The 23,650-nt window shown below is 46.8% G+C and overlaps 1 protein-coding gene and 2 long non-coding RNA genes across 6 annotated transcripts in view; 2 read left to right on the top strand and 1 right to left on the bottom strand.

Moving 5' to 3' along the window:
- Window positions 1-23,650, bottom strand: part of LOC142599232 (uncharacterized) — a 537,129-nt gene that overhangs the window by 320,817 nt on the left and 192,662 nt on the right. The gene's annotated exons all lie outside the window — the stretch shown is intronic.
- The window catches only part of LOC142599161 (tyrosine-protein kinase Fer-like), a 278,954-nt gene that overhangs the window by 28,931 nt on the left and 226,373 nt on the right, over window positions 1-23,650 (top strand). For all 4 annotated transcript variants that reach the window (XM_075738921.1, XM_075738920.1, XM_075738922.1 and 1 more), the window contains one exon: window positions 1,547-1,646. In XM_075738921.1, coding sequence (XP_075595036.1) covers window positions 1,547-1,646 — 100 coding nt within the window. The remainder of the gene's footprint in view (window positions 1-1,546; window positions 1,647-23,650) is intronic.
- Window positions 5,141-9,652, top strand: LOC142599256 (uncharacterized). Its single transcript, XR_012832886.1, has 2 exons — window positions 5,141-8,994; window positions 9,622-9,652. It is a non-coding gene; the product is annotated as an uncharacterized LOC142599256 (long non-coding RNA).

Below are 23,650 nucleotides of genomic sequence, written 5' to 3' on the forward strand. Positions count from 1 at the left end.
TTTCTTACATCTTCTCACTCCTCTTTCTCTGGCTGCAAAAGCTCTCTCTGACTGTTTTTCTCTTTCTTAAATTTGTTATCACAGAGGCGCTGATTGGCTTGGCCTTGGCCAGCGGTGGGTCTGTCTTGGAGCCGGCTGGCATTGGCTCTATCAGACACAGGGGAAGCTTCTAGCAGCTTCTCACAGAAGCCACCCCAGTAGCCCCCCCCCCCCCCCCCCCCCCCCCCCCCCAAAACCTTGCCATGCAAACCCAATACAGTTGTGGATTGGTTCAGCTTTGTTCAGCAATGGGTCTCTTTTGGAGCAAGCTGGATCTGGCTCTGTCTGACTTGGGGGCAGCCCCTGGTCTCTTCTCACAGAAGCTACCCTTGCCACGTAAACCCAATACATGGAGGGACAGAGGGGCTGTGCCACTCATCAAGGGATCCGTGAATGCACTTGTCAATCATGTGGGGTGTGTGCTTTCACTGGTGACCTTCAGTCCTTACCAGCTGCAGAGGAAGAATGGGACTTGTTTGTCTATGCTTATGTTCTGTGTGAGTTCTGGCTGTTAAAAGCAGTGCCTTGTCTGTGGCAGTCTGTAGCCTTCTGTCCTCTGTGTGTGTGTGTGTGTCTGGGATGCACACTAAGCCTTGCTACTGGTTGTACTTGCAAATGGGAAAGCAGCAGACACATCCATCTGTCTGGGATGGAGATCCCCAGGTCTCTGGGCTGGGCTCCAGTGGCTTGGCAGAAGGAATCCCTGGACTCTGAAGCTGCTGGAGGCAGTGGCCACTTATAACATCCCTTGACATCCTTGGGATCAGAGCTTTAAAGACTTTTGTTAATGAGTGCTCCTTACTGTCCAGAATGTTTTGGGTGGAAGTGGGATTCTAGTCCCTATTCTAAAATATATATCAAGTGTAAACTTATTAAGTCTACAGGTAGAGCCGTTCAGGGCCTTTTATGTTACTTTTAACATTAGTGGTGGAATAAAAACTGATGTCAGTCATCCTGCTGATGTTGAGAGTGCTGTGTCTAGGCAGTGAAGCTGACAGGAATCAGTTTCATTCAGGTGCTTAGTTGTAACTGTCAAAAATCAGGTCTGAAAAAAATCAGTCTCAAAGCTCTACTGAGAGATGGAAAACCACTGTTTCTTCTTTCTTCCAGCAATGTGGTTGGTGTTGAGGTGGATATTTAGAGTAGCATATAGAACTTTTTCATCTAGTGTGATTTTAATAAGCATCTTTTCGATGTTTTTTCCACTTGATTAAAATGTATTAGTGTTTATGATAAACTCTGTTTCTTAAACATTTGTTGTTACAGAGTATTGCACCGATGTAAATAGGGAAACTGTTTCAGGCCTCAATTTCATCTCTTACATTTATTGGTTTTGTTTTTGTTACAGCAAGTAACAGCCTTTTAAGATAAACTCAAGCTAATGAAAAATTTTAATATGCTTATTTTAAAAAATAAATCCTGTAATTATTTTTCACTAATGGCAAGATTGTTTGTAATGTTGAGGTTGAGTATTTTTAATACATTTTATATTTGTGTTTTCTTAAAGGTCACAAAGACAGAATTGGAGAAAATAAAATATAGCTATAGACAACTAATAAAAGAAGTAAATTCTGCCAAAGAAAAGTATAAAGAAGCTGTGGCTAAAGGTATGACTGATTTGTATTAATTTTATCTATTTATTATTGTGGGTTTAGAATGTACTAAAACTCTTAGAGTGAAACAAGATAATGTTTTTATTTTAAGCAACTTAATTGCAATATTTAAAAAAAAAGTGTCTTAAGACAGGCTAATTGTCATCATATATACTTCATAGAGTCACAGAATCATAGAATGGTTTGGGTTGGAAAGGACCTTAAAGATCATCGAGTTCCAACCCCCCTGCCATGGGCAGGGACACCCTCCACTAGCCCAGGTTGCCCAAAGCCCCATCCAACCTGGCCTTGAACACTTCCAGGGATGTGGCTGCCACGACTGGGCAACCTGGACATTGAGCCGTTGACCACAACTCTTTGAGTGCAGCCATCCAGCCAATTCCTTATCCACCGAGTGGTCCATCCATCGAAACCACGTCTCTCCAATTTAGAGACAAGGATGTCGTGTGGGACAGTGTCAAATGCCTTGCACAAGGCCAGGAAGATGATGTCTGTCACTCTTCCCTTATCCACCAATGCTGCAACCCCATCATAGAAGGCCACCAAATTTGTCAGGCAGGATTTGCCCTTAGTGAAGCCCTGTTGGCTGTCACCAATCACCTCCTTATTTTCCATGTGCCTGAGCATAGTCTCCAGGAGGGTCTGCTCCATGACCTTGCCAGGCACGGAGGTGAGACTGACCGGCCTGTAGTTCCCTGGGTCTTCCTTTTTCACTTTTTTAAAAATGGGGGTTATGTTTCCCCTTTTCCAGTCAGTGGGAAGTTCACTGGACTTCCAGGAACTTCTCAAATATGATGGAGAGTGGCCTGGCCACTTCATCTGCCAGTTCCCTCAAGACCCACGGATGCAACTCATCAGGTCCCATGGACTTGTGCACCTTCAGGTTGCTTAGATATTCTCGAACCTGATCTTCTCCTACAGTGGGTGGTTCTTCATTCTCCCAGTCCCTGCCTTTGCCTTCTGTGACCTGGGCAGTGCGGCTCAAGCACTTGCCGGTGAAGAATGAGGCAAAGAAGTCATTGAGTACCTCAGCCTTCTCCATATCCTGGGTAACCAGGTCACCCGTTTCATTCCAGAGGGGACCCACATTTTCCCTCGTCCTCCTTTTCTCACTGACATACCTGTAGAAGCTTTTCTTGTTGCCCTTGACATCCCTGGCCAGATTTAATTCTCTCAGGGCTTTGGCTTTCCTAACCTGATCCCTGGCTGCTTGGACAGTTTCTCTGTATTCTTCCCAGGCTACCTGCCCTTGCTTCCACCCTCTGTAGGCTTCCTGGTTTTGGTTGACTTTGCCCAGGAGCTCCTTGTTCATCCATGCAGGCCTCCTGGCGGTTTTGCTCGACTTCCTCTTTGTTGGGATGAATCGCTCCTGAGCTTGGAGGAGGTGACCCTTGAATATTAGCCAGCTGTCTTGGGCCCCTCTTCCCTCCGGGGCTTTGTCCCATGGTATTCTACCAAGCAGGTCCCTGAAGAGGCCAAAGTCTGCTCTCCTGAAGTCCAGGGTAGTGAGCTTGCTGTGTGCCCTCCTCACTGCCCTGAGGATCTTGAACTCCACCATTTCGTGGTCACTGCAGCCTTGGCTGCCCTTGACCTTGACATCCCTTACCAGGCCCTCCTTGTTGGTGAGAATAAGGTCCAGCATGGCACCTCTCCTCATTGGCTCCTCTATCACTCAGAGTAGGAAGTTATCATCAACACGTTCCAGGAACTTCCTGGATTGCTTGTGCCCTGCTGTGTTGTCCCTCCAACAGATATTTGGGTGATTGAAGTCCCCCATAAGGATCAGGGCTTGTGAATGTGAGGCTGCTCCTATCTACCATCTACTTGATGGTACTGTTTTTTGAAAATCAAAACAAATCATAGCCTTTATTTAGAATAAATGATAGCTCTGTTCTTTTAAACTCATCATTCCTTCAGTGGACATATTTGGAATCTAAAACTATTGAAATCAACTGTAATAGTGTTAAGCAGGTTCCAGCTCTGTCTCATCTACATTGTAGTTGCAGCCTATTTGCATCCTGTGATCTTTTATGGTTGCTGCAGTGGCAGTGACATCAATTCTTGATGCTTAGTAGAATGGATCCAAATTGTTTAACCTTAAGCAAAAGGGGGAAGGGAATTCATTGGAATACTGGGTTGTTTTAAAGCTTTTAAGGGAATGGTGTGTCTAAATTGCATGTTTTTTGGTTCCTGTTGATTTGTACTAGTGATTAGGTAAATGAGATCCTTTGTTTTATTGTCTGTTGAAATACCTTGTTAATGATTAGTTGTTTTTTACATGCCTTTCTAAGATTTTTTTTTCTTTAGAGAAAATTAATTGGACAGCAGTGTGTAAATATAATTCCAAGATCCATCTTTACTTTTTCTATGACTGCCTAAAATGATACTTATTGCCCTTGGTTCTGTTGTACTGTAATTCATAGTTCTCTATAGTAATCAGTGCTGAGAGAAAGATTGTTTCTTTCCAAATTTGTCCAAAATTCTGGGTGCCCACCAAAGCCGCTCTATCACACCACCTCCTCAGCTGGACAGGGGAGAGAAAACCTAACAAAAGGCTTGTGGGTTGAGATCAGGACAGGGAGAGATCATTCACCAATTACCATCATGGGCAAAACAGACTCAACTTGGGAAAATTAATTTAATTTATTACCAATCAAATCATAGTTGAGTAACGAGAAATAAAACCAAATCTTAATAACACCTTCCCCCCACCTTTCCCTTCTTCCCGGGCTTAACTTCACTCCCGATTTTCTCTACCTCCTCCCCCCGAGCAGCACAGGGGGATGGGGAATGGGAGTTGCGGCCAGTTCATCACACGTTGTCTCTGCTGCTCCTTCCTCCTCAAGGGGAGGACTCCTTACACTCTTCCCCTGCTCCAACGTGGTCTCTTCCATGGGGTGCAGACCTTCAGGAGCAGACTGCTCCAGCATGGGTCCCCCACGGGGTCACAAGTCCTGCCAGCAAACCTGCTCCAGCATGGGCTCCTCTCTCCATGAGTCCACAGGTCCTGCCAGGAGCTTGCTCCAGCATAGGCTTCCCACAGGGCCACAGCCTCCTTCAGGTGCCTCCACCTGCTCTGGCATGGGGTCCTCCACAGGCTGCAGGTGGAATCTCTACTCCCCCTCATCCTTCTTCCACGGGCTGCAGGGGGACAGCCTGCCTCACCATGGTCTTCACCACGGGCTGCAGGGGGATCTCTGCTCCGGCACCTGGAGCACCTCCTCCCCCTCCTTCTTCACTGACCTTGGTGTCTGCACAGTTGTTCCTCTCACATTTTCTCACTCCTCTCCCTGGCTGCAAATGCTGTTCCTAGGGTTGGCTTTTTTCCCTTCTTAAATATGTTATCGCAGAGGCACTACCACCATCAGTGATTGGCTTGGCCTTGGCCAGCGGCAGGTCCATCTTGGAGCCGGCTGGCATTGGCTCTATCAGACACAGGGGAAGCTTCTAGCAGCTTCTCGCAGAAGCCACCCCTGTAGCTCCCCCCCCGCTACCAAAACCTTGCCATGCAAACCCAGTACATTGTTGAGTGATATTAAGAGCATGGTTTCCTCCTCCAGCTGCTCTGGCCCAAGAGTCCCTCCAGCCTGGCTCCTGGAACCCAGCCCAGTGTGCCCAGGGACCTGGGGTCTCTCTGCCCAGGCTGAGGGACATGGTAGCCACTTTCTCATTTGCTGGTTCAATCAGTAGCAAAGCTGAGCATGTATCCCAGAGACAGAGGTGCACGTACAGGCAGAGGACACTGACACGACCAGTTACACAGATTGCCACAGATGAGGCACTGCCTTCAACAGCTCCTACATATAGTAGTCTCATAAAACATACATATAGACAGACAAGTCTCCTTCCTCCTATGTAGCTGGTAGAGATAGCAGTTCACTAGCAAAAGTACACATGCAACACTAGGTTCACAAGCACATCCACATTTGCAGATCCGTCAAGTACTGGCACAGCCCCTCTGTCTGTCAGGTACCCCTGCCCAGATCCTGGGCCCTCTTACTTGCTTCATGGGTCCCCTACTTGCTGGCTAGTCCAGCTTGATGCTCACTAGCAAGCATGCATGCACTTATCCCATGGGCATTCTGTATTTGCAAGCCCCCCTAGGTATACCAGCGCAGACCCTTGCCTGTCTGATACCCCTGCTCAGACCCAGAGCCTCCTACTTGCCAGCTAGCCCAGCTTGAAGTTTGCTAGTGAATACACATGCACACTAGGTTTAGGGAACATACAGACACTTGGCCCCCACCAGCAGCCGGCACCAGGCATGTTGGCTGTGACATGCAATCTCACTCCAGCTGCTGACACTGAGCCCCTCACTCACACTGGTCCCTCCCAGTAGCTGGTTTTCAGGACAAACACTGTTCCTGCCCCACTGGTTAGAGTTTAAAGACCCCCACTCTATCCAGTAGCTGACACCAGAGGCCATGGGGTGCCTACACCCCTGGTTCAACTCCAGTAGCTGGCACCAAATCCAGTCACGCTGATCCCACCCAGTAGCTGGCATTCCAGGCACAAAGTCTGTAGGACCCAACCTAGATTGAGAGATCTATGGCCCCCTCCAATTATTGATGCTAGAATCCTCACTCGCTCTAGTAGCTGACAGCACAGGCTGCAGGGCACCTACACCCCCTGTCTGATCCCAGTAGCTGGCACCAAATTCCACTCACAAACACAGAGGTCTCACCAGTAGCTGGTGCTTAGTCCTTGCAACACACAGACATATGAGTCAGAGTGAGACTACACAGAGAGGTAGTTAATTTAATAAGAAGATATAAGAAGATAGGATAGAGTGTGGTGATCAGGTGCAGGGCTCAGCCAGACAAGGGTACTGACTGGCCCCATTCTACCTGCGACCAGCTCCTTTGATAGTTTGCCTGCAGTTTCTTGATAGCCCCTCAGTTAGTGTGACTGACCAGGTTTGTTTCTGGTTATTGTCTTTGTTAAGGCTAATTGGTCAGGTTTTATGTCTCTGTGTGTTTGTCTCCCTCCTTTTCCTTATCCTACCAGCTGAAGAAATACACTCCACATATCCTAAGCAATTAGTGTGACTTGCCAGGTTTGTTCCTATCAGGACCTCCCTTATCATTTGTCCCTCAGGTTTGTCTCTCTCTGTTTTTGTTTATGGCTCCTTTGACCACTTACCCTTAAAGGAGCAGACACTCTCCTTCCATATACCTTTACAGCATGTAAAGACAAACCGGCATCAGATAAGAGAAATTATACTTAATGCTCTTTAGCTTATTTTTTATAACTGGTGTTCATGTTCATTTAAAAATGTAAATATATACTCAGTTGTTAATTTCCTCTAGTTCCCTATCTATCCTCTATGTTGCTTTAATTTGAAGTTTATCCCCAAGTAACTACATAACATGGGAACTTATAATACATAATATCAAAATTATAACAGGGTGTTGTGATCTAATATGTTCTTTTTATTCCTTCTTTCTGTTCTAGTTCTGGTCATTCCTTCTGCAGCAATCTTTCCCATTGAAATCAAAGTGTTTTGGCTATTCAGGAACTGCAATGTTTTGATGTTTTCCCGATTAACTGATGTGGTGGGTTAACCTTAGATGGTTTCCAGGTTTCCACTAATCTGCTCTCACTCCCCCTCCTCAATAGGACAGGGGGAGAAAATAAGATTAAAAAAGCTCGTGGGTTGAGAAAAGGACAGGGAGATCCCTTACCAATTACAGTCATGGGCAAAATAGACTCACCTCTGGGATGATTAATTTAATTTATTTCCAATTAATAACAGAGTAGGATAGTGAGAAGCAAAGACAAAACTAAAACCACCTTCCTCCCACATCCCTCTTCTTCCCAGGCTCAACTTCACTTCTTTGTTCCCAGCTCTTCTGCCCTCCCCTGAGCGGTGCAGGGTGGATGGGGAATAGGGGTTGCCATCAGTCCCTAACGGTTTGTCTCTGCTGCTTCTTCCTCCTCATGCTCTTTCCCTGTTCCAGCGTGGAGTCCCTCCCACAGGTTACAGTCCTTCATGAACTGCTCCAATGTGGGTCCTTCCCACGGGTTGCATTTCTTCAAGAACTGCCCTTTCCATGGGGCACAGTCCTTCAGGAACAGACTTCTCCAGTGTGGGTCCCCCACAGGCCACAGTTCCTGCCAGAAAACCTGCTCCAGAATAGACTCCTCTCCACAGGCTGCAGCTCCTGCCATGAGCCTGCTCCAGTGTGGGCCCTCCATGAGCCGCAGCTTCCTTCAGGGCATATCAACCTGCTCCAGTGTGGGGTCTTCCACGGGCTGCAGTGTGGATATCTGCTCCAATGTCATCCTCCATGCGCTGCAGGAGGACAACCTGCTTCACCGTGGTCTTCACCACGGGCAGCAGGGGAATCTCTGCTCTTGCCCCGATATACCTATTCCCTGTCACAGGGGAGATTTTAGACTGCTTAAAGAACCACCGCCAAAGGTATCAGCAAAGGTGGTTTTATTGAAGTGAGATGTAAAAGTGAGACTTAACAAAGTCTGATGGAAAGGTTCACTCTATTACTTACTGCACAGAGGATGTAATAATAATTCAAAGTTACCAATACAAAATCTTAGTGCGCTATAATACAAGGTTATGCATGATGTTGGTCACTTACCAAAGATCTGCAGTTGGTAAGGGTGGTCTCAACCTCAAAGAGTAACCTTGAGAGATGTCCCAGCTCAAGGGGAGATCACCGCTGTGCAACCAACTGCTTAGCAGGGAGAGCTCAAAAGAAGCTCACTCAGGCTGTCATATTTATGGAATAAAGTGCTTAGCTCATAGTCAAATTACATATAAGGTAAGCATGAGACTCCTTGTACCCACAACTTTCTTTGTTCCTTGACAAATTAGTCTTGGAAGAACCACCTGATATTCATGCATTAATCCCATGATCAATGTTCCAGTTTCCAAGCTCATGTGCATCAATGCTCACCATGTCACCCTGTTCCTGTGTGGGTTTTCAAACAACAGATTGGAACTAGAGAAGTTCATGGCCTGGTTATGGCCTAGGCCTTTACTTCCTTTGGAGCCTGAGCCAAACTACCACTATTTTGGTCAAGGAGTCAAGTGCATCCGTCACATTCCCTCTCCTTCTTCACTGACCTTGGTGTCTGCAGGACTGTGTTTCTGAGTTTGGGGGTGGGTTTTTTTCTCACTCCTTTCTCTCACAGCTGCTGCGCAGTGGTTTTTTTTACCCTTGAATATGTTATCACAGAGGTGCCACCAGCATTGTTGATTGGCTCAGCAGTGGGTCTGTTTTGGAGCCATCTGGAACTGGGTCTGTCCAGCATGGAGGCATCTCCTGGTGTCTTCTCACAGAACCACCCCTGCAGCCCCCCACAACCAAAACTTTGCCATGTAAAACCGTGTCGTGGTTTTACCCCAGCTGGCAGCTGAGCACCACGCAGCCGCTCGTTCACTTCCCTCCCCCCCAGTGGGATGGGGAGGAGAATGGGAAGGGAAAGACAAGACCTGGTGGGTTGGTATAAGGACAGTTTACTAGGATAGCAAAGGGAGAGGGGAAGACAAAACAAAACAAAACAGTACTTAACAGAGTATACGAAACTGGTGATACAGAATGCAGTTTCTCACCCGAGGACCGTACAACTCAGACCGCACGCTCAGACCTGTCCCGAAACCGGACTGTCCCCGAGCCACGCGTCCTGGAGCTGCTACCGCCCCTCCCCGGCTAGCCCCCTTTTATGCTGAGCATGATGTCACATGGTATGGAATACCCCCTTTGGCTAGTTTGGGTCACCTGTACTGTCTATGTCCCCTCCCAACTCCTTGTGGACCCCCAGCCGTCCCGCTGGCAGGGCGGTGCGAGGAGCAGAAAAGTCCTTGGCCCCACGTAAACACTGCTCAACAACAGGTCCATAGAACAAAAACATCTCTATATTATCAATGCTGTTTTCAGCACAAATCCAAAACATATCCCCACACTAGCTACTATGAAGAAAAATCAATCCTCTCAGCTGAAACCAGGACAAACCGATACAAGTGAATTAATATATTTTTTTAAAAAAAACCCAACTGTATTGGTTTTGGATGGGATAGAGTTACATTTCTCCATAGTAGCTAGTATAGGGCTATGTTTTGGATTTGTGCTGAAAACAGTGTTGATTGATAACACAGGGATGTTTTAGTTACTGCTGAGCAGTGCTTACACACAATCAAGGCCTTTTCTGCTTCTCATACCACCCCACCAGTGAGTAGGCTGGGGCTTCACAAGAAGTTGGGATGGGACACAGCTGGGACAGCTGACCCCAACTGACCAAAGGGATATTCCATACCATATGACATCATATAAAACTAGGGGGGAGGTTGGCAGGGGGGCTGCTGCTTGGGGACTGGCTGGACATCAGTCAGTTGGTAGTGAGGTGAGCAATTGTTTTCATTTGCATCACTTGCCTTTACTGGGTTTTATTTTCCTCTCTCTGTTACTTTTTTCTTTTTTCCTTACAATTTTTAAAATTATTATTATTATTTCTTCTGGATCAATTCAGAACTGGGAGTTAACAAAAGAAGTTAGGAAAGAGAGCATTTGATTATCAACTGCTGTTCAGTTGCCTAGTATCATTTGCTTTTATATTCCAAATGGTGTATTCATTAGAAAACTGGGTTTGAAATACCTAGAAGGTTTTTTTTATATTTGGTAAGGTATTCTAATCCTGTTTGTTGCTACTTTTCCAAGATAAATTCATTAAATGGTACCTTTGAAAAGCAATGCTTGGGTGAATATTAAATATTCTTTAGTATTTAGTAGATTTATAGTTTTTTGTGATCTGGTCTAATTTTTCCCTTCCATGATATCGGATAGTGTGTTGACAGTAAATGTGTCCTTCAGTGCCTTACAAGTTTGGATGATAAAGATTATATTTATGTAACATATCATTAGACTTCTCTAACGTATAGCACAAAATAATATCCTTGGGCTGGCTTCCAATATTATCAAAGGTCATCTTAAATTTGAAGCATGCCTTCCATTGGCCTCATACTATCTGTGAGCATCCAGCACTTCTACAAATCAGACCTAGAGTGCCAAATTGCTCCTCAGAAATGAGGAATGTCTGTTGTATTTCTATAAAAGATGAATGTTTTATAACAGCTTGGTTTGAGTAACTTACCTAAGATATAAAGCTATTAATGGAGATTGGGATAGAATTTCCTTCTCAAAAGTAATGTTTGACTTGAGACTATCATTTTTCCTTTGATTTTCTTACCCCAGTGAGTTCTAGTCTCTCTCCTAGACAATCCAGTTCCATTTTTGTAAAATAATACTCTTGATAGACTCCTTTCCTCTAGTAAACAGAGTCTCTGTTACAGTATCTGGCCTTATCTGTCTAGAGCAGAGGTGGGCAATTACCACATAGAAAATCTGACTGTCTTCTGTCCCTGGGCTAGAGCATGCTCAATTACTTGTAAATTTGCACAATACCTTTACAAGCTGGTCAACCTAAGAAGTTATGCAAGTCACACAAAGGAACAATTTAGAAATTTCTCTATTTTGCAAGTGTAATGATATTGAAATTTGGCATGGAGTCATTTCAGTGCAGGGTCTTCTAGGGCCTGCAGTGTGACTATCTGTTCTGGCATAGGTTCTTCCATGGGCTACAGGGGAATATCTGCTCTGGTGCCTGGATCACCTCCTCCTGCTCCTTCTCTGACCTTGGTGTTAGCACTACTGTTTCTCACTTCTTCCCCCCCCCTTCAATCCTCTGCCTGTCCAGCATTTTTGCCCTTTCTTAAATATGTTTTCACAGAGGTGCCACCAACTTCGCTGATGGGCTTAACTTTGGCATGTGGTAGTGTCACCGAAATTCGGGAATGAAAGAAAACTCCTTAACACTAATTTAGCATTAAGAAGCAGGCATTTCCTTTATTGCAGCGCTGGGTGTCAGGAGGATAGTTCCTCAAATCAGGCACACCTAATGCTGGTTCTCTTGTCATATTTATACACAAATGTTACAAAGATTACAAAGTGGTACACTCCCCGTTCCAATAATTGGTTCATATTTCTTCGCTTAGTATGCAAACTAGAACGCATGCTCAGTTCTGTTCTCCGCCTCTATCTTTTGAGTAGGTGGTATAATTTGGGTAGGGGGCTTATGGGTCGGTGGTCGTGGGGACCCTGGCCCAAATTACCTTTCCCCTAGTTTCTCAGTATTTCAGTGTTGGTAATTGTTTGCTATACGCCTCAGAAAGATAAGGATGTTGCTGGAGGCAATTAATGTCCTCCCTTTCTGCAAAGTATGTACATAAGGACCTTGAAGTGTCTTGTAGCTCCTCCTTTTTCTCATGATGTGTAGCAGGTGCTCATTCTAAGAATTGTTAGCCTTCTACCTAAAGTAATAATGAATAGTTTCTTATCACATATAATACAAGTAGGCCTTCATTACAGGCCTTTCTTCTTGGCTACATTTTCTTATTATGTATAATATAAGCAGGCCTTTGTTACAGGCCTACCTTTTTGGCTACAGTAGGTCCATTACGAGCTATCTGGATATCTCCATTAGGAGCTATCATCTGGAACTGGATGTGTCCGGCACAGGAGGCAGCCTGAGGAGGACTACACACTGGAGCAGTGGGATACTTCCTGAAGTAATTGCAGCCCATGATGAACGCACACTAGAGCACGGAAAAAATGCGAGGACATAGGAGCACAGCAGAGAGGAACTGTTAGGTACTGACTCTTTTGGGAAGATAGGAAAGGAAGAAGGAGGAGGTGGAGTTGCACTTTATGTAAAAGAGAAATTTGGGTGTATGGAGGTGAGCTACGGAGTCTACGAACATTCTATCATCAAATGCCTTTGGATCAAGATTGGAGGGATCATCACCAAGGGGGATCTTGTGTTAGGTATCTGTTACCAATCTCCCAATGAGGCTGATGAGGCTGACAAAACCTTACTTTGGCTGCTCAAGGAAGTGTTGGGCCAACAGTACCTGGTCCTCATTGGTGACGTAAATTACCCGGACATTTGTTGGGAAAACAACACAAGTCGTCCATTAGGTTCCTGGAATGCATTGAGGACTGCTTCCTGCTACAGATGCTGGACATGCCGACTAGGAATGGCACATTGCTAGATTTACTGCTCACAAATCAAGAAGACTTACTTGACAACAGAACTACCAATGGTAGCCTTGGATACAGCGACCACAACATTGTGGAGTTTAAGATCCTGCCGAGTATGCTGAAGGCCGGTAGTAGGACAAAGACCCTGGATTTTAGAAGAGCCAACTTCAATATGCTCAGAGCCCAGCTGCGAGGGATTCCATGGGAAGCATTATGGAGAAATCCCCCAAACTCCCTCCAGGAACTCAACATGCTGGGGTGCCTCTCTGAAGTGCCTGTACGCTAATGCATGCAGCATGGGGAATAAGCATGAGGAGTTAGAAGTCTGTGTGAGGAAACGAGAGGAGTTAGAGACGTGTGCATGCCTGCAGGGCTACAGTCTTGTTGGGATCACGGAGATGTGATGGGATGGCTCCCATGACTGGAGTATTGCATGGATGTGTACAGGCTCTTCAGGAAGAACAGGCTGGGAAGATGAGGAGAGGGAGTTGCCCTTTATGTGAGAGAACAGCTGGAATGCATGGAGCTCTACCTGGAGATGGATGAGGAGCTGACGGAGAGCTTATAGGTTAGGATTAAAGAGAAGGCAGGTAAAGGTGACATTGTAGTGGGTGTCTGCTATAGGCCACCTGACCAGGAAGAAAAAGCAGATGAGGCCCTCTACAGACAGATGGGAACAGCCTCACATTCTCAGGCCCAGGTCCTCATGGGGGACTTCAATCACCCCGATATCTGCTGGAGCGACAACACAGCAGGGCAGATGCAATCCAGGAGGTTCCTGGAGTGCATTGATGATAACTTCCTCCTCCGAGTGATAGAGGAGCCAATGAGAAGAGGTGCCATGCTGGACCTCACACTCACCAACAAGGAGAGGCTCACTAGGGGTGTGAAGCTCAAGGGCAGCCTTGGCTGCAGTGACCATGAAATGGTGGAGTTCAAGATCCTGAGTGGAGGAAGCAGGGCAAAAAGCAAGATCGCAACCCTGGACTTTAGGAGAGCAGACTTTGACCTCTTCAAAGATATGCTTGGAAGAGTCTCATGAGATAAGGCCCTGAAGGGAAGAAGGGCCCAAGAAAGCTGATATTCAAGGTTCACCTCCTTCAAGCTCAAGAGCGGTCCAACTCAATAAGCAGGAAGTCAGGCAAAAATGCCAAGATGCCTGCATGAATGAACAAGGAGCTCCTGGCCAAACTCAAGCACAAAAAGGAAGCATGCAGAGGGTGGAAGCAAGGATGGGTAACCTGAGAGGAATACAGAGATGTTGTCCAAGCATCCAGGGATGAGATTAGGAAAGCCAAAGCCCACCTGGAATTGAATCTGGCCAGGGATGTCAAAGGCAACAAGAGGGGCTACCCTAAGTACATAGGCGACAAAAGAAAGACTAGGGAAAATGTGGGATCATTGCCGAACGAGACGGAGGTCCTGGTTACACAGAAAATGGAAAAGGCTGAGGTACTAAATACCTTCTTCATCTCAGTCTTTACTAGAAAGACCAGCCTTCAGGAATCCCAGGTCCCAGAGACAAGGGGGGGAAAGCTGGAGCAAGGAAGATGTACCATTGGTGGAAGAGGATCAGGTCAGGGAATACTTAAGCAAAATTGACATGCATAAGCCCATGATCCCTGAAGGGATGCACCCACGACTGCTGAGGGAGCTGGCAGATGTCATTGCAAGGCCACTCTTGATAATCTTTGATCAATCATGGTGATTGGGAGAACTGCCTGAGGACTGGAGGAAAGCAAATGTCACTACTATGTTCAAGAAGGGTAGGAAGGAGAACTCAGGGAACTACAGGCCGGTCAGCCTCATCTTGATCCCTGAGAAGGTGATAGAGCAGCTAATCCTTGGAATCATTTCCAGGCACATGGAGGACAAGGAAATCATGAGCAGTAGTCAGCATGGATTCACCAAGCGGAAGTAATGCTTGACCAGCTTAATAACCTTCTGCAATGAAATGACTGGCCTGGTAGAAGAGGGGAGAGCAGTGGATATTGTCTACCTGGACTTCAGGAAGGCCATTCACACTCTCTCATAAGATCCTGCATTGGGTTTGTATGGCAAGGTTTGCGGGGGGGGGGGGGGGCCTGCAGGAGTGGCTTCTGCAAGAAGCTGCTAGAAGCTTCCCCTAGGTCCCATAGAGCCAATGCCACAATGCCAGCCGGCTCCAAGACGGACCCACCGCTGGCCAAGGCGGAGCCAATCAGCGACAGTGGTAGCGCCTCTGTGATAACATGTTTAAGAATGGGGGAAAAACTGCTGCGACACAGCGGCCGGAAGAGAGGAGAGAGAAACAACTATGCAGACACCAAGGTCAGTGAAGAAGGAGGGGGAGGAGGTGCTTCAGGAGCCGGAGCAGAGATTCCTCTGTGGCCTGTGGTGAAGACCATGGTGAAGTAGGTTGTCCCCCTGCAGCCCATGGAGGTCCACGGTGGAGGAGATATCCACTTGCAGCCCGTGGAGGACCCTGCGCTGGAGCAAATGGATGCACCCGAAGGAGGCTGTGACCCCATGGGAAGCTCGTGGTGGAGCAGGCTCCTAGCACAACCTGTGGACCCATGGAGAGAGGAGCTCACGCTGGAGCATGTTTGCTGGCAGGGCTTGTGACCCCATGGGGGACCCATGCTGGAGCAGTCTGTTCCTGAAGGACTGCACCCTGTGGAAGGGACTCATGCTGGAGCAGTTTGTGAAGAACTGCAGCCTGTGGGAAGGACCCACATTGGAAATGTTCATGGAGGACTGTCTCCCGTGAGAGGGACCCCATGCTGGAGCAGGGGAAGTTCATGAGGAAGAAGTAGCAACAGAGACAACACGTGATGAACTGATCAGAACCCCCATTCCCTGTCCCCCTGTGCTGCTCGGGGGGAGGAGGTAGAGAATTTGGGAGTGAAGCTGAGCCCAGGAAGAAGGGAGAAGTGGGAGGAGGGTAATAAATTAAATTAATTTCCCCAAGTTGAGTCTATTTTGCCCGTGATGGGATATGGTGAGTGATGTCCCTGTCCTTATCTCAACCCTTGAGCCTTTTATTACATTTTCTCTCCCCTGTCCAGTTGAGGAGGGGGGGTGATAGAGCAGCTTGGTAGGCACCTGGCATCCATACAAGATTAACTCACCACAGATCCTTATAGATAAGCTGATGAGGTATGGGCTGGATAAGCAGACAGTGAGGTGGATTGAAAATGGGCTGAACGGCTGTGTCCAGAGGGTGGTGATCAGTAGCACAATGTCTAGTTGGAGGCCAGTAACTAGTGATGTACCCCAGGGGTAAATCCTTGGTCTAGTCCTGTTCAACATCTTCACTAATGATCTGGATGATGGGGCAGAGTGTACCCTCAGCAAGTTTACTGACGACACAAAACTAGGAGGAGTGGCTGATACACCAAAAGGTTGGGTTGCCATCCAGAGGTACCTGGAGAGGCTGGAAAAATGGGCTGACTGGAACCTCATGAAGTTCAACAAGGGGAAGGGCAAAGTCCTGCACCTGGGGAAGGAATAACCCCATGCATATATACTGAGGGCCACCCAGTTGGAAAGCAGCATGGCAGAAAAGGATCTGGTGGACAAGTTGAATGTGAGCCAGCAATGTGCCCTTGTAGCAACGAAGGCTAATGGTTTCCTGGGCTGAATTAGGCAAAGTACTGCCAGCAGGTCGAGGGGGATCCTGCCCCTCTACTCAGCACTGGTGAGGCCACACCTGGAGTCCTGTGTCCAGTTCTGGGCTCCCCAGTACATACTGGAGAGACTCCAGTGAAGGGCCACGAAGATGATTAAGGGACTGGAGCATCTCTTCTATGAGGAAAGGCTGAGAGAGCTGGGTCTATTTAGCCTGGACAAGAGAAGGCTCAGGGGGAATCTTATCAGTGTATATAAATACATGAAGGGAAGATGCAAAGAGGACGGAGCCAGGCTCTTTTCAGTGGTGTCCACTGGCAGGACAAGAGGCACTGGGCACAAATGGAACATAGGAGGTTCTGTCTCAACATTTGTTGGGAAAACAACACAAGTCGTCCATTAGGTTCCTGGAATGCATTGAGGACTGCTTCCTGCTACAGATGCTGGACATGCCGACTAGGAATGGCACATTGCTAGATTTACTGCTCACAAATCAAGAAGACTTACTTGACAACAGAACTACCAATGGTAGCCTTGGATACAGCGACCACAACATTGTGGAGTTTAAGATCCTGCCGAGTATGCTGAAGGCCGGTAGTAGGACAAAGACCCTGGATTTTAGAAGAGCCAACTTCAATATGCTCAGAGCCCAGCTGCGAGGGATTCCATGGGAAGCATCCATGGAGGGCAAAGGAGCTGGTGAGTGCTGGGAGTTATTCAAGAACAGCCTCCTGAAAGCACAAGAACAGTCCATCCCCTACAAAGGGAAAGGAAGAAGGCAGAACAAGAGGCCACCCTGGCTTAACAAAGAGCTTTTGGGTGTGCTTAAAAGCAAAAAAGAAGTGTACTGGCTATGGAAAGGTGGTCAAATAGCCAAGTCCACCTTGAGGACTACAAGAACCTTGCTAGGGTGCAGACATGCAGTCAGGAAAGCTAAGGTTCAGCTAGAACTGAAATTAGCCATAGATGTCAAGTAAAACAAGAAAGGGTTCTTCAGGTATGTGAGCAGTAAGCAGAAGCGCAGGGGAAGACAGTGGCCTGTTGCTAAACAGGGCAGGGAAGCTAGTCACTACTAATGCTGACAAGGCAGAGGTTCTCAGTACCTTCTTTACCTCTGTCTTTACCAGCATAGCTGGAGCCCAGATCACAGGATCAAGAAGCTAAGACAACACATGTGTTGACCCACCAGTAGTGGAGGAAGGGCTGGTCTGCGGCCTCTTGCAAGGGCTCAACCCACATAAATCTGTGGGAAGTGGCTGACATTGTTGTGAGGCCACTGTCTCTAATCTTTGAAAAGTTGTGGAGATCAGGGGATATCCCTGATGACTGGAAGGAGGCAAATCTCATACCCATTGTTCTGTCTGAACATCAGGAAACACTTTTTCACTGTGAGGGTGACTGAGCACTGGAAAAGGTTTCCCAGAGAGGTTGTGGAGTCTCCCTCCTTGGAGATATTCAAAAGCTGTCTGGAAATGGTCCTGGGTAACCATCTCTAGGTGGCCCTGCTTGAGCAGGGGAGTTGGAACAGATGGCCTCCAGAGGTCCCTTCCAACCTCAACCATTCTGTGATTCTTTGAATTTGTTTATGAGGTGACAAGGAAACATGCCCCAAGGTGGTTGATCCCTGGGTGGCAGGGTGCGTGGAAGGATTTGGGCAGGCACCTAGGGCATGTAATCCCATGTTGAATTGGTACACCACTTGATGTAAGGGTGCCTTTCCTACCCCACGAAACCCAGCAGCTCCTAGCACTGTACTGGGGCTTTGCCTGTGCCTATTGAGCCTCTGTTCAGTACTATCAAAGGAGTGTGATTGAGACAGGGACTGAAACCACCTCTGAGGACAACATGGTTGAGCCAGGGACTCAAAACACATCTGAGGATGCCATGGATGAGATAGGGACCCAAACTGCAACTACAGTAATTGCCTCAGGAGTCAAAAAGAAACACTGGACACAGAGATTGATGGGTCCGTGCTATCGATTAGTAAGGGAGGAGGAGGAGGAAGGGTCTGATCAGGAAGCTGGTCCTTCGACAAGGAAATGCTAGGAGGAAGCGAGAAAAATCAACCAAGAGGCAGAAACTACCTGGTCCTTGACCCTGGGCAAATTTCAAGATTTGCAGAAAGATTACAGCCATCAGCCAGGCAAGCAGATTGCTGCCTGGCTGCTCCGATGCTGGGATAGTGGGGTCAACAGTCAGGAGTTAGAAGGTAAGGAAGCCCAGAAGCTGGGATCCCTCACTAGGAACTGGGAAATTGACAAAGAAAGTGGAAAAGAGATGAGAATCTGCAGCCTCTGGAGGTAGCTCCTGTCAAGTGTGAAGGCCATATATCCCTTCAAGGATGATCTTGTAAATTACCGAGGGAAGTGGAATACAGCGGAGGAATGTATCCAATATCTGATAGAAGTAGCTGTGCTGAAAGTCATCTACAGTGACCTGGATGACAACCAGGTCTCCAAAGATCTGGATGATGTCCAGTTTACAGGGGCTAGAGGTTAACAGTGGAATGCCATGGCCTGAACCAAATCATGACACTGCTGAGTGCGGCCATACTGGAAATGCTAGAATTCCACATGAACTGTAGTCAAAGGCAGCCAAGTGGTACACCACAGTTGATATTGCCAATGCTTTTTTCTCAATTCCTTTGGCAGCAGAGTGCAGGCCATAGTTTGCTTTCATGTAGAAAGGTGTCCAATACACATAGAATCGATTGCCTCAGGGGTGGAAACACAACACAATGGAATTCGTGCATATTTTGGTAACTTATTTTTTCCTGTCATGAAAGAGGTAGACATTTAGTCACAGTTAAATCCCATGGCTCACTTATGAAAAGATGTGTAAAATGAATTGATCATTCCAAGCCTGATGGGCATGGAAGTAAAATTAGTCACTGTGTCATCCCCGTTATTAATGATTATTTTTTTTAGGTAGTGTCGTGCTTTAACCCCAGCCAGTAACTAAGCACCATGCAGCCACTCGCTCACCCCTCCCCCACCAAGGGGATGGGGAGGAGAATGGAATAAAAAATCGAGGGTTGAGATAAAGACAGTTTAATAGGATAATAAAGGAAGAGAATGATAATAATAATAGTAATAACAATCATAACAATAACAACAATAACAATAATAATAACGCAAGTGATGTACAAATGCAATTGCTCACCACATGTGGAAAAACAAACCCGATGCCCAGTCTGTTTCCGAGCAGCGAATCTGCCTCCCGGCTAGCTTCCCCAGTTAGATACGGAACATGACGTTATATGGAAGGGAATATCCCTTTGGCCAGTCTGGGTCAGCTGGTCCCGGCTATGCTCTCCCAGCTTCTTGTGCACCTGGCAGGGCGTGAGAAGCTGAAAAGTCCTTGACTTAGTGTAGACACTACAACTGCCTAGCAACAACTAAAACCATCAGTGTGTTATCAACATTATTCTCATACTAAATCCAAAACACAGCACTATACCAGCTACTAGACAGAAAATTAACTCTATCCCAGCCAAAACCAGGACAGTAGTCAATTTAATTCATCAATACTTAAAAAATAAATATCAACTTGCCAGTTGACTTAAGACAGAGTGTTTTACTGTAAGAAAAGTAACTGACATGCAGTATAACTTGAGTCTGATGAAAAGAATAAAAATTGTATTGATTGGTGTTAATTTCAAGTGGCTAATAAATTCCCTTTTAGACTTTTTTCTATTCCTATACGAAATGTTCTTTTTCATACTCTCTTTTCATGACATACAAATTATGGAATATTGCAGAATTTTGCTGCTAAACAAGTAAATTTATTTTACTAAGACAATGTTTGACCTATAACCTGTAACCGAAATTATATTTGGGAGTCATATTCAAACAATGCTTTATTCTGTATACAGATTTAATAGATTTTGTTGCTCATTCAGAATTCTTGGAATAAACTGAAACTTTTATTACATTATCAGATATTCAGTTTCTTCAGTCAAGGCTGTATGTTCAAAACTTTGAAGCAATCTTTTTTATAACACTACAAAACAGATTTATTCTGTTTCCATTTTCAGTTTCTTACAGTTTAATTAACCCATAGCTAATTATAATGAGATTTTAAATGTGTTGGCCCCTCTGCTTCAGGTTTAATTATTTTGCAAACATTCATTAAAATACCTCATATGTGTCTGAGGGTGACGTTATGAGAAATAAACTAAGTTTTGCAGTGTTAAAAATACATTTCTGTATTTTTGAAAGATCCTTTGATACTAAATTTTGAGAGCCGACAATGAATCCAGATATTACGAAATAAACAGTGCTTGGACGAAGTCAAGTTATGAACACTTTGGACTCTCCAGTTACTTGTGCGAAATTATGGATGGTGTGGTGGGTTGACCCTGGCTGGAGGCCAGGTGTCCACCAAAGCCGCTCCATCGCTCCCCCTCCTCAACTAGACAGGGGAGAGAAAATATAACGAAAGGCTCGAGGGTCGAGATAAGGACAGGGAGAGATCGTTCACCAATTACCATCACGGGCAAAACAGATTCAACTTAGAGAGAAAATTCATCTAATTTATTACCAAGCGAAACAGAGTAATGAGAAATAAAATCAAATCTTAAAACACCTCCCCCCACCCCTCCCTTCTTCCCAGGCTGAACTTCACTCCTGATTTCTCTCCCTCCTTCCCCCTCCCCCCCGAGCGGCACAGGGGGACGGGGAATGGGGGTTGCGGTCAGTTCATCACACGTTATGTCTGCTCCTCCTTCCTCTTCAGGAGGAGGAGTCCTCACACTCTTCCCCTGCTCCAGCGTGGGGTCCCTCTCATGGGAGACAGTCCTCCACAAACTTCTCCAACTTGAGTCCTTCCCACGGGCTACAGTCCTTCACGAACTGCTCCAGCGTGGGTCTCTCCCACGGGGTGCAGACCTTCAGGAGCAGACTGCTCCAGCGTGGGTCCCCCACGGGGTCACAAGTCCTGCCAGCAAACCTGCTCTGGCGTGGGCTCCTTTCTCCACGGGTCCACAGGTCCTGCCAGGAGCTTGCTCCAGCATGGACTTCTCATGGTGTCACAGTCTCCTTCAGGTGCATCCACCTGCTCTAGTGTGGGGTCCTCCATGGGCCGCAGGGGAATCTCTGCTCCCCCATCATCCTCCATGGGCTGTATGGGGACAGCCTGCTTCACCATGGTCTTCAACACAGGCTGCAGGGGGATCTCTGCTCCGGCGCCTGGAGCACCTCCTCCCCCTCCTTATTCACTGATCCTGGTGTCTGTGGAGTTTCTCACATCTTCTCACTCCTTTCTGGCTGCAAAAATTGCCACTCCTTTTCCCCCCCCTTCTTAAATATGTTATCACAGAGACGCTACCACTGATTGGCTTGGCCTTGGCCAGCGGTGGGTCCGTCTTGGAGCCGGCTGGCATTGGCTCTATCAGACACAGGGGAAGCTTCTAGCAGCTTCTTTCAGAAGCCACCTCTGTAGCCCCCCCCGCTACCAAAACCTTGCCACGCAAACCTAAAACACTGATCTACAAGAAGGGCCCAAAAGAGGACCCAGGAAACTACAGGCCCATTAGTCTTACTTCAGTCCCTGGTAAAGTACAAGTCCTCCTAGAAACTGTCAGAAGCCAAATGAAGCAGGTGATTGAGAAAAGCCAGCCTGGATTTACCAAAGGCAAATCATGCTTGACTAACCTGATCGCCTTCTACAACAAAATATCTTCTGTTGACATGGGGAGAGCAGTGGATGTTTTTTACCTGGACTTCAGCAAAACTTTCAACACTGTTTCCCACAGCCCTCTACTGGACAAACTGGTAGGATACAGATTGGATGGGTGGTCTGTGAGGTGTGTATGAAATTGGCTAACCGGCCACACTCAGAGGGTGATGGTCAATGGTTTTTACTCAGGCTGGCAGCCTGTCACAAGTGGGGTCCCCCAGGGACTGATGCTGGGACCCATGCTGTTCAACATCTTCATAAATCATCTGGATGATGGGATTGAAAGCACTCTCGCCAAATTTGCTGATGACACTAAACTGGGTGGTGAGGTGGACACTCCAGAAGGGTGAGCCATCTTACAGAGAGACCTGGACGGGCTGGAAGAGTGGGCTAGGAAGAACAATATGAATTTTCACAAAAAGACAAGTACAAATTCCTGCACCTGGGTCAGGATAACCAAAGAGCCCAGTACAGGCTAGGATCTGTGTGGCTGGGGAGCAGCCTTGCTGAAAGGGACCCAGGGATCCTGGTGGACAATAAGCTGAACATGGGTCAGCAGTGTGCTGCTGCAGCAACAAAGGCAAATTGGATATTGGGACACATCCGCAAGGGCGTTACTAGCAGAGATAGAGAGATCATCCCACTCTGCTCAGCGCTTGTCAGGCCGCACCTGGAGTACTGTGTCCAGTTCTGGTCTCCACAATTCAAGAAAGATGCAGACAGGAGAGGGTCCAAAGGAGGGCCATGAAGATGATCAAAGGGCTGGAGAACCTGCCCTATGAGGAAAGACTGAAGGAGTTAGGTCTTTTCTCCCTGGAGAAGAAAAGGCTCAGAGGGAATCTCGTCACGATATTCCAGTATTTAAAGGGTGTCTACAAAGAGGATGGAGACTCTCTCTTCATAAAGAGTCACATGGAGAAGACAAGGGGCAATGGATACCAGTTGCATGGGGAGAGGTTTCTTCGTGATATAAGAAAGACAATTTTTATTTACAGCAAGAACAATCAATCACTGGAACAACCTCCCCAGGGACATGGTAGAGTCCCCATCACTGGAGGTTTTCAAGACGTGATTGGACAGGGTGCTAGATAATCTCATCTAGGCTCCCTTTCCCATGAAAAGTTGGACAAGACAATCTTTCAAGGTCCCTTCCAAACTGGGCTGTCCTGATTCTATGACTGTAACCCCCCATCCTCCCCCTGTTCTATTGGGGTGTGGGGTAGATGAGTTGGGAGTGAAGTTAAGCCTGGGAAAAGGGGGGGGGGTGGGGGAAGGTGGAGTTTTAACTTTTTTTTTTTCTTGTTTCTCACTACCCAAATCTATTTTAATTGGTAATAAATTAAATTTCCCCAAGTTCGTAGAATCATAGAATCGTTTGGATTGGAAGGGATCTTAAAGATCACCTAGTTTGAACCCCCCTGCCATGGGCAGGGACACCCTCCACTAGACCAGGTTGCCCAAAGCCCCATCCAACCTGGCCTTGAACACTTCCAGGGAGGGGGCATCCAAAACCTCTCTGGGCAACCTGTTCCAGTGCCTCACCACCCTCACAGTAAAGAATTTCTTTCTAATATCTAACCTAAATCGACCCTCCTTCAGTTTAAACCCATTACCCCTTTTCCTATCACTACACTGCCTGATAAGCAGTCCCTC

The sequence above is a fragment of the Balearica regulorum genome, chromosome W (genome assembly GCF_011004875.1).
Source record: "Balearica regulorum gibbericeps isolate bBalReg1 chromosome W, bBalReg1.pri, whole genome shotgun sequence".
NCBI lineage: Eukaryota > Metazoa > Chordata > Aves > Gruiformes > Gruidae > Balearica > Balearica regulorum.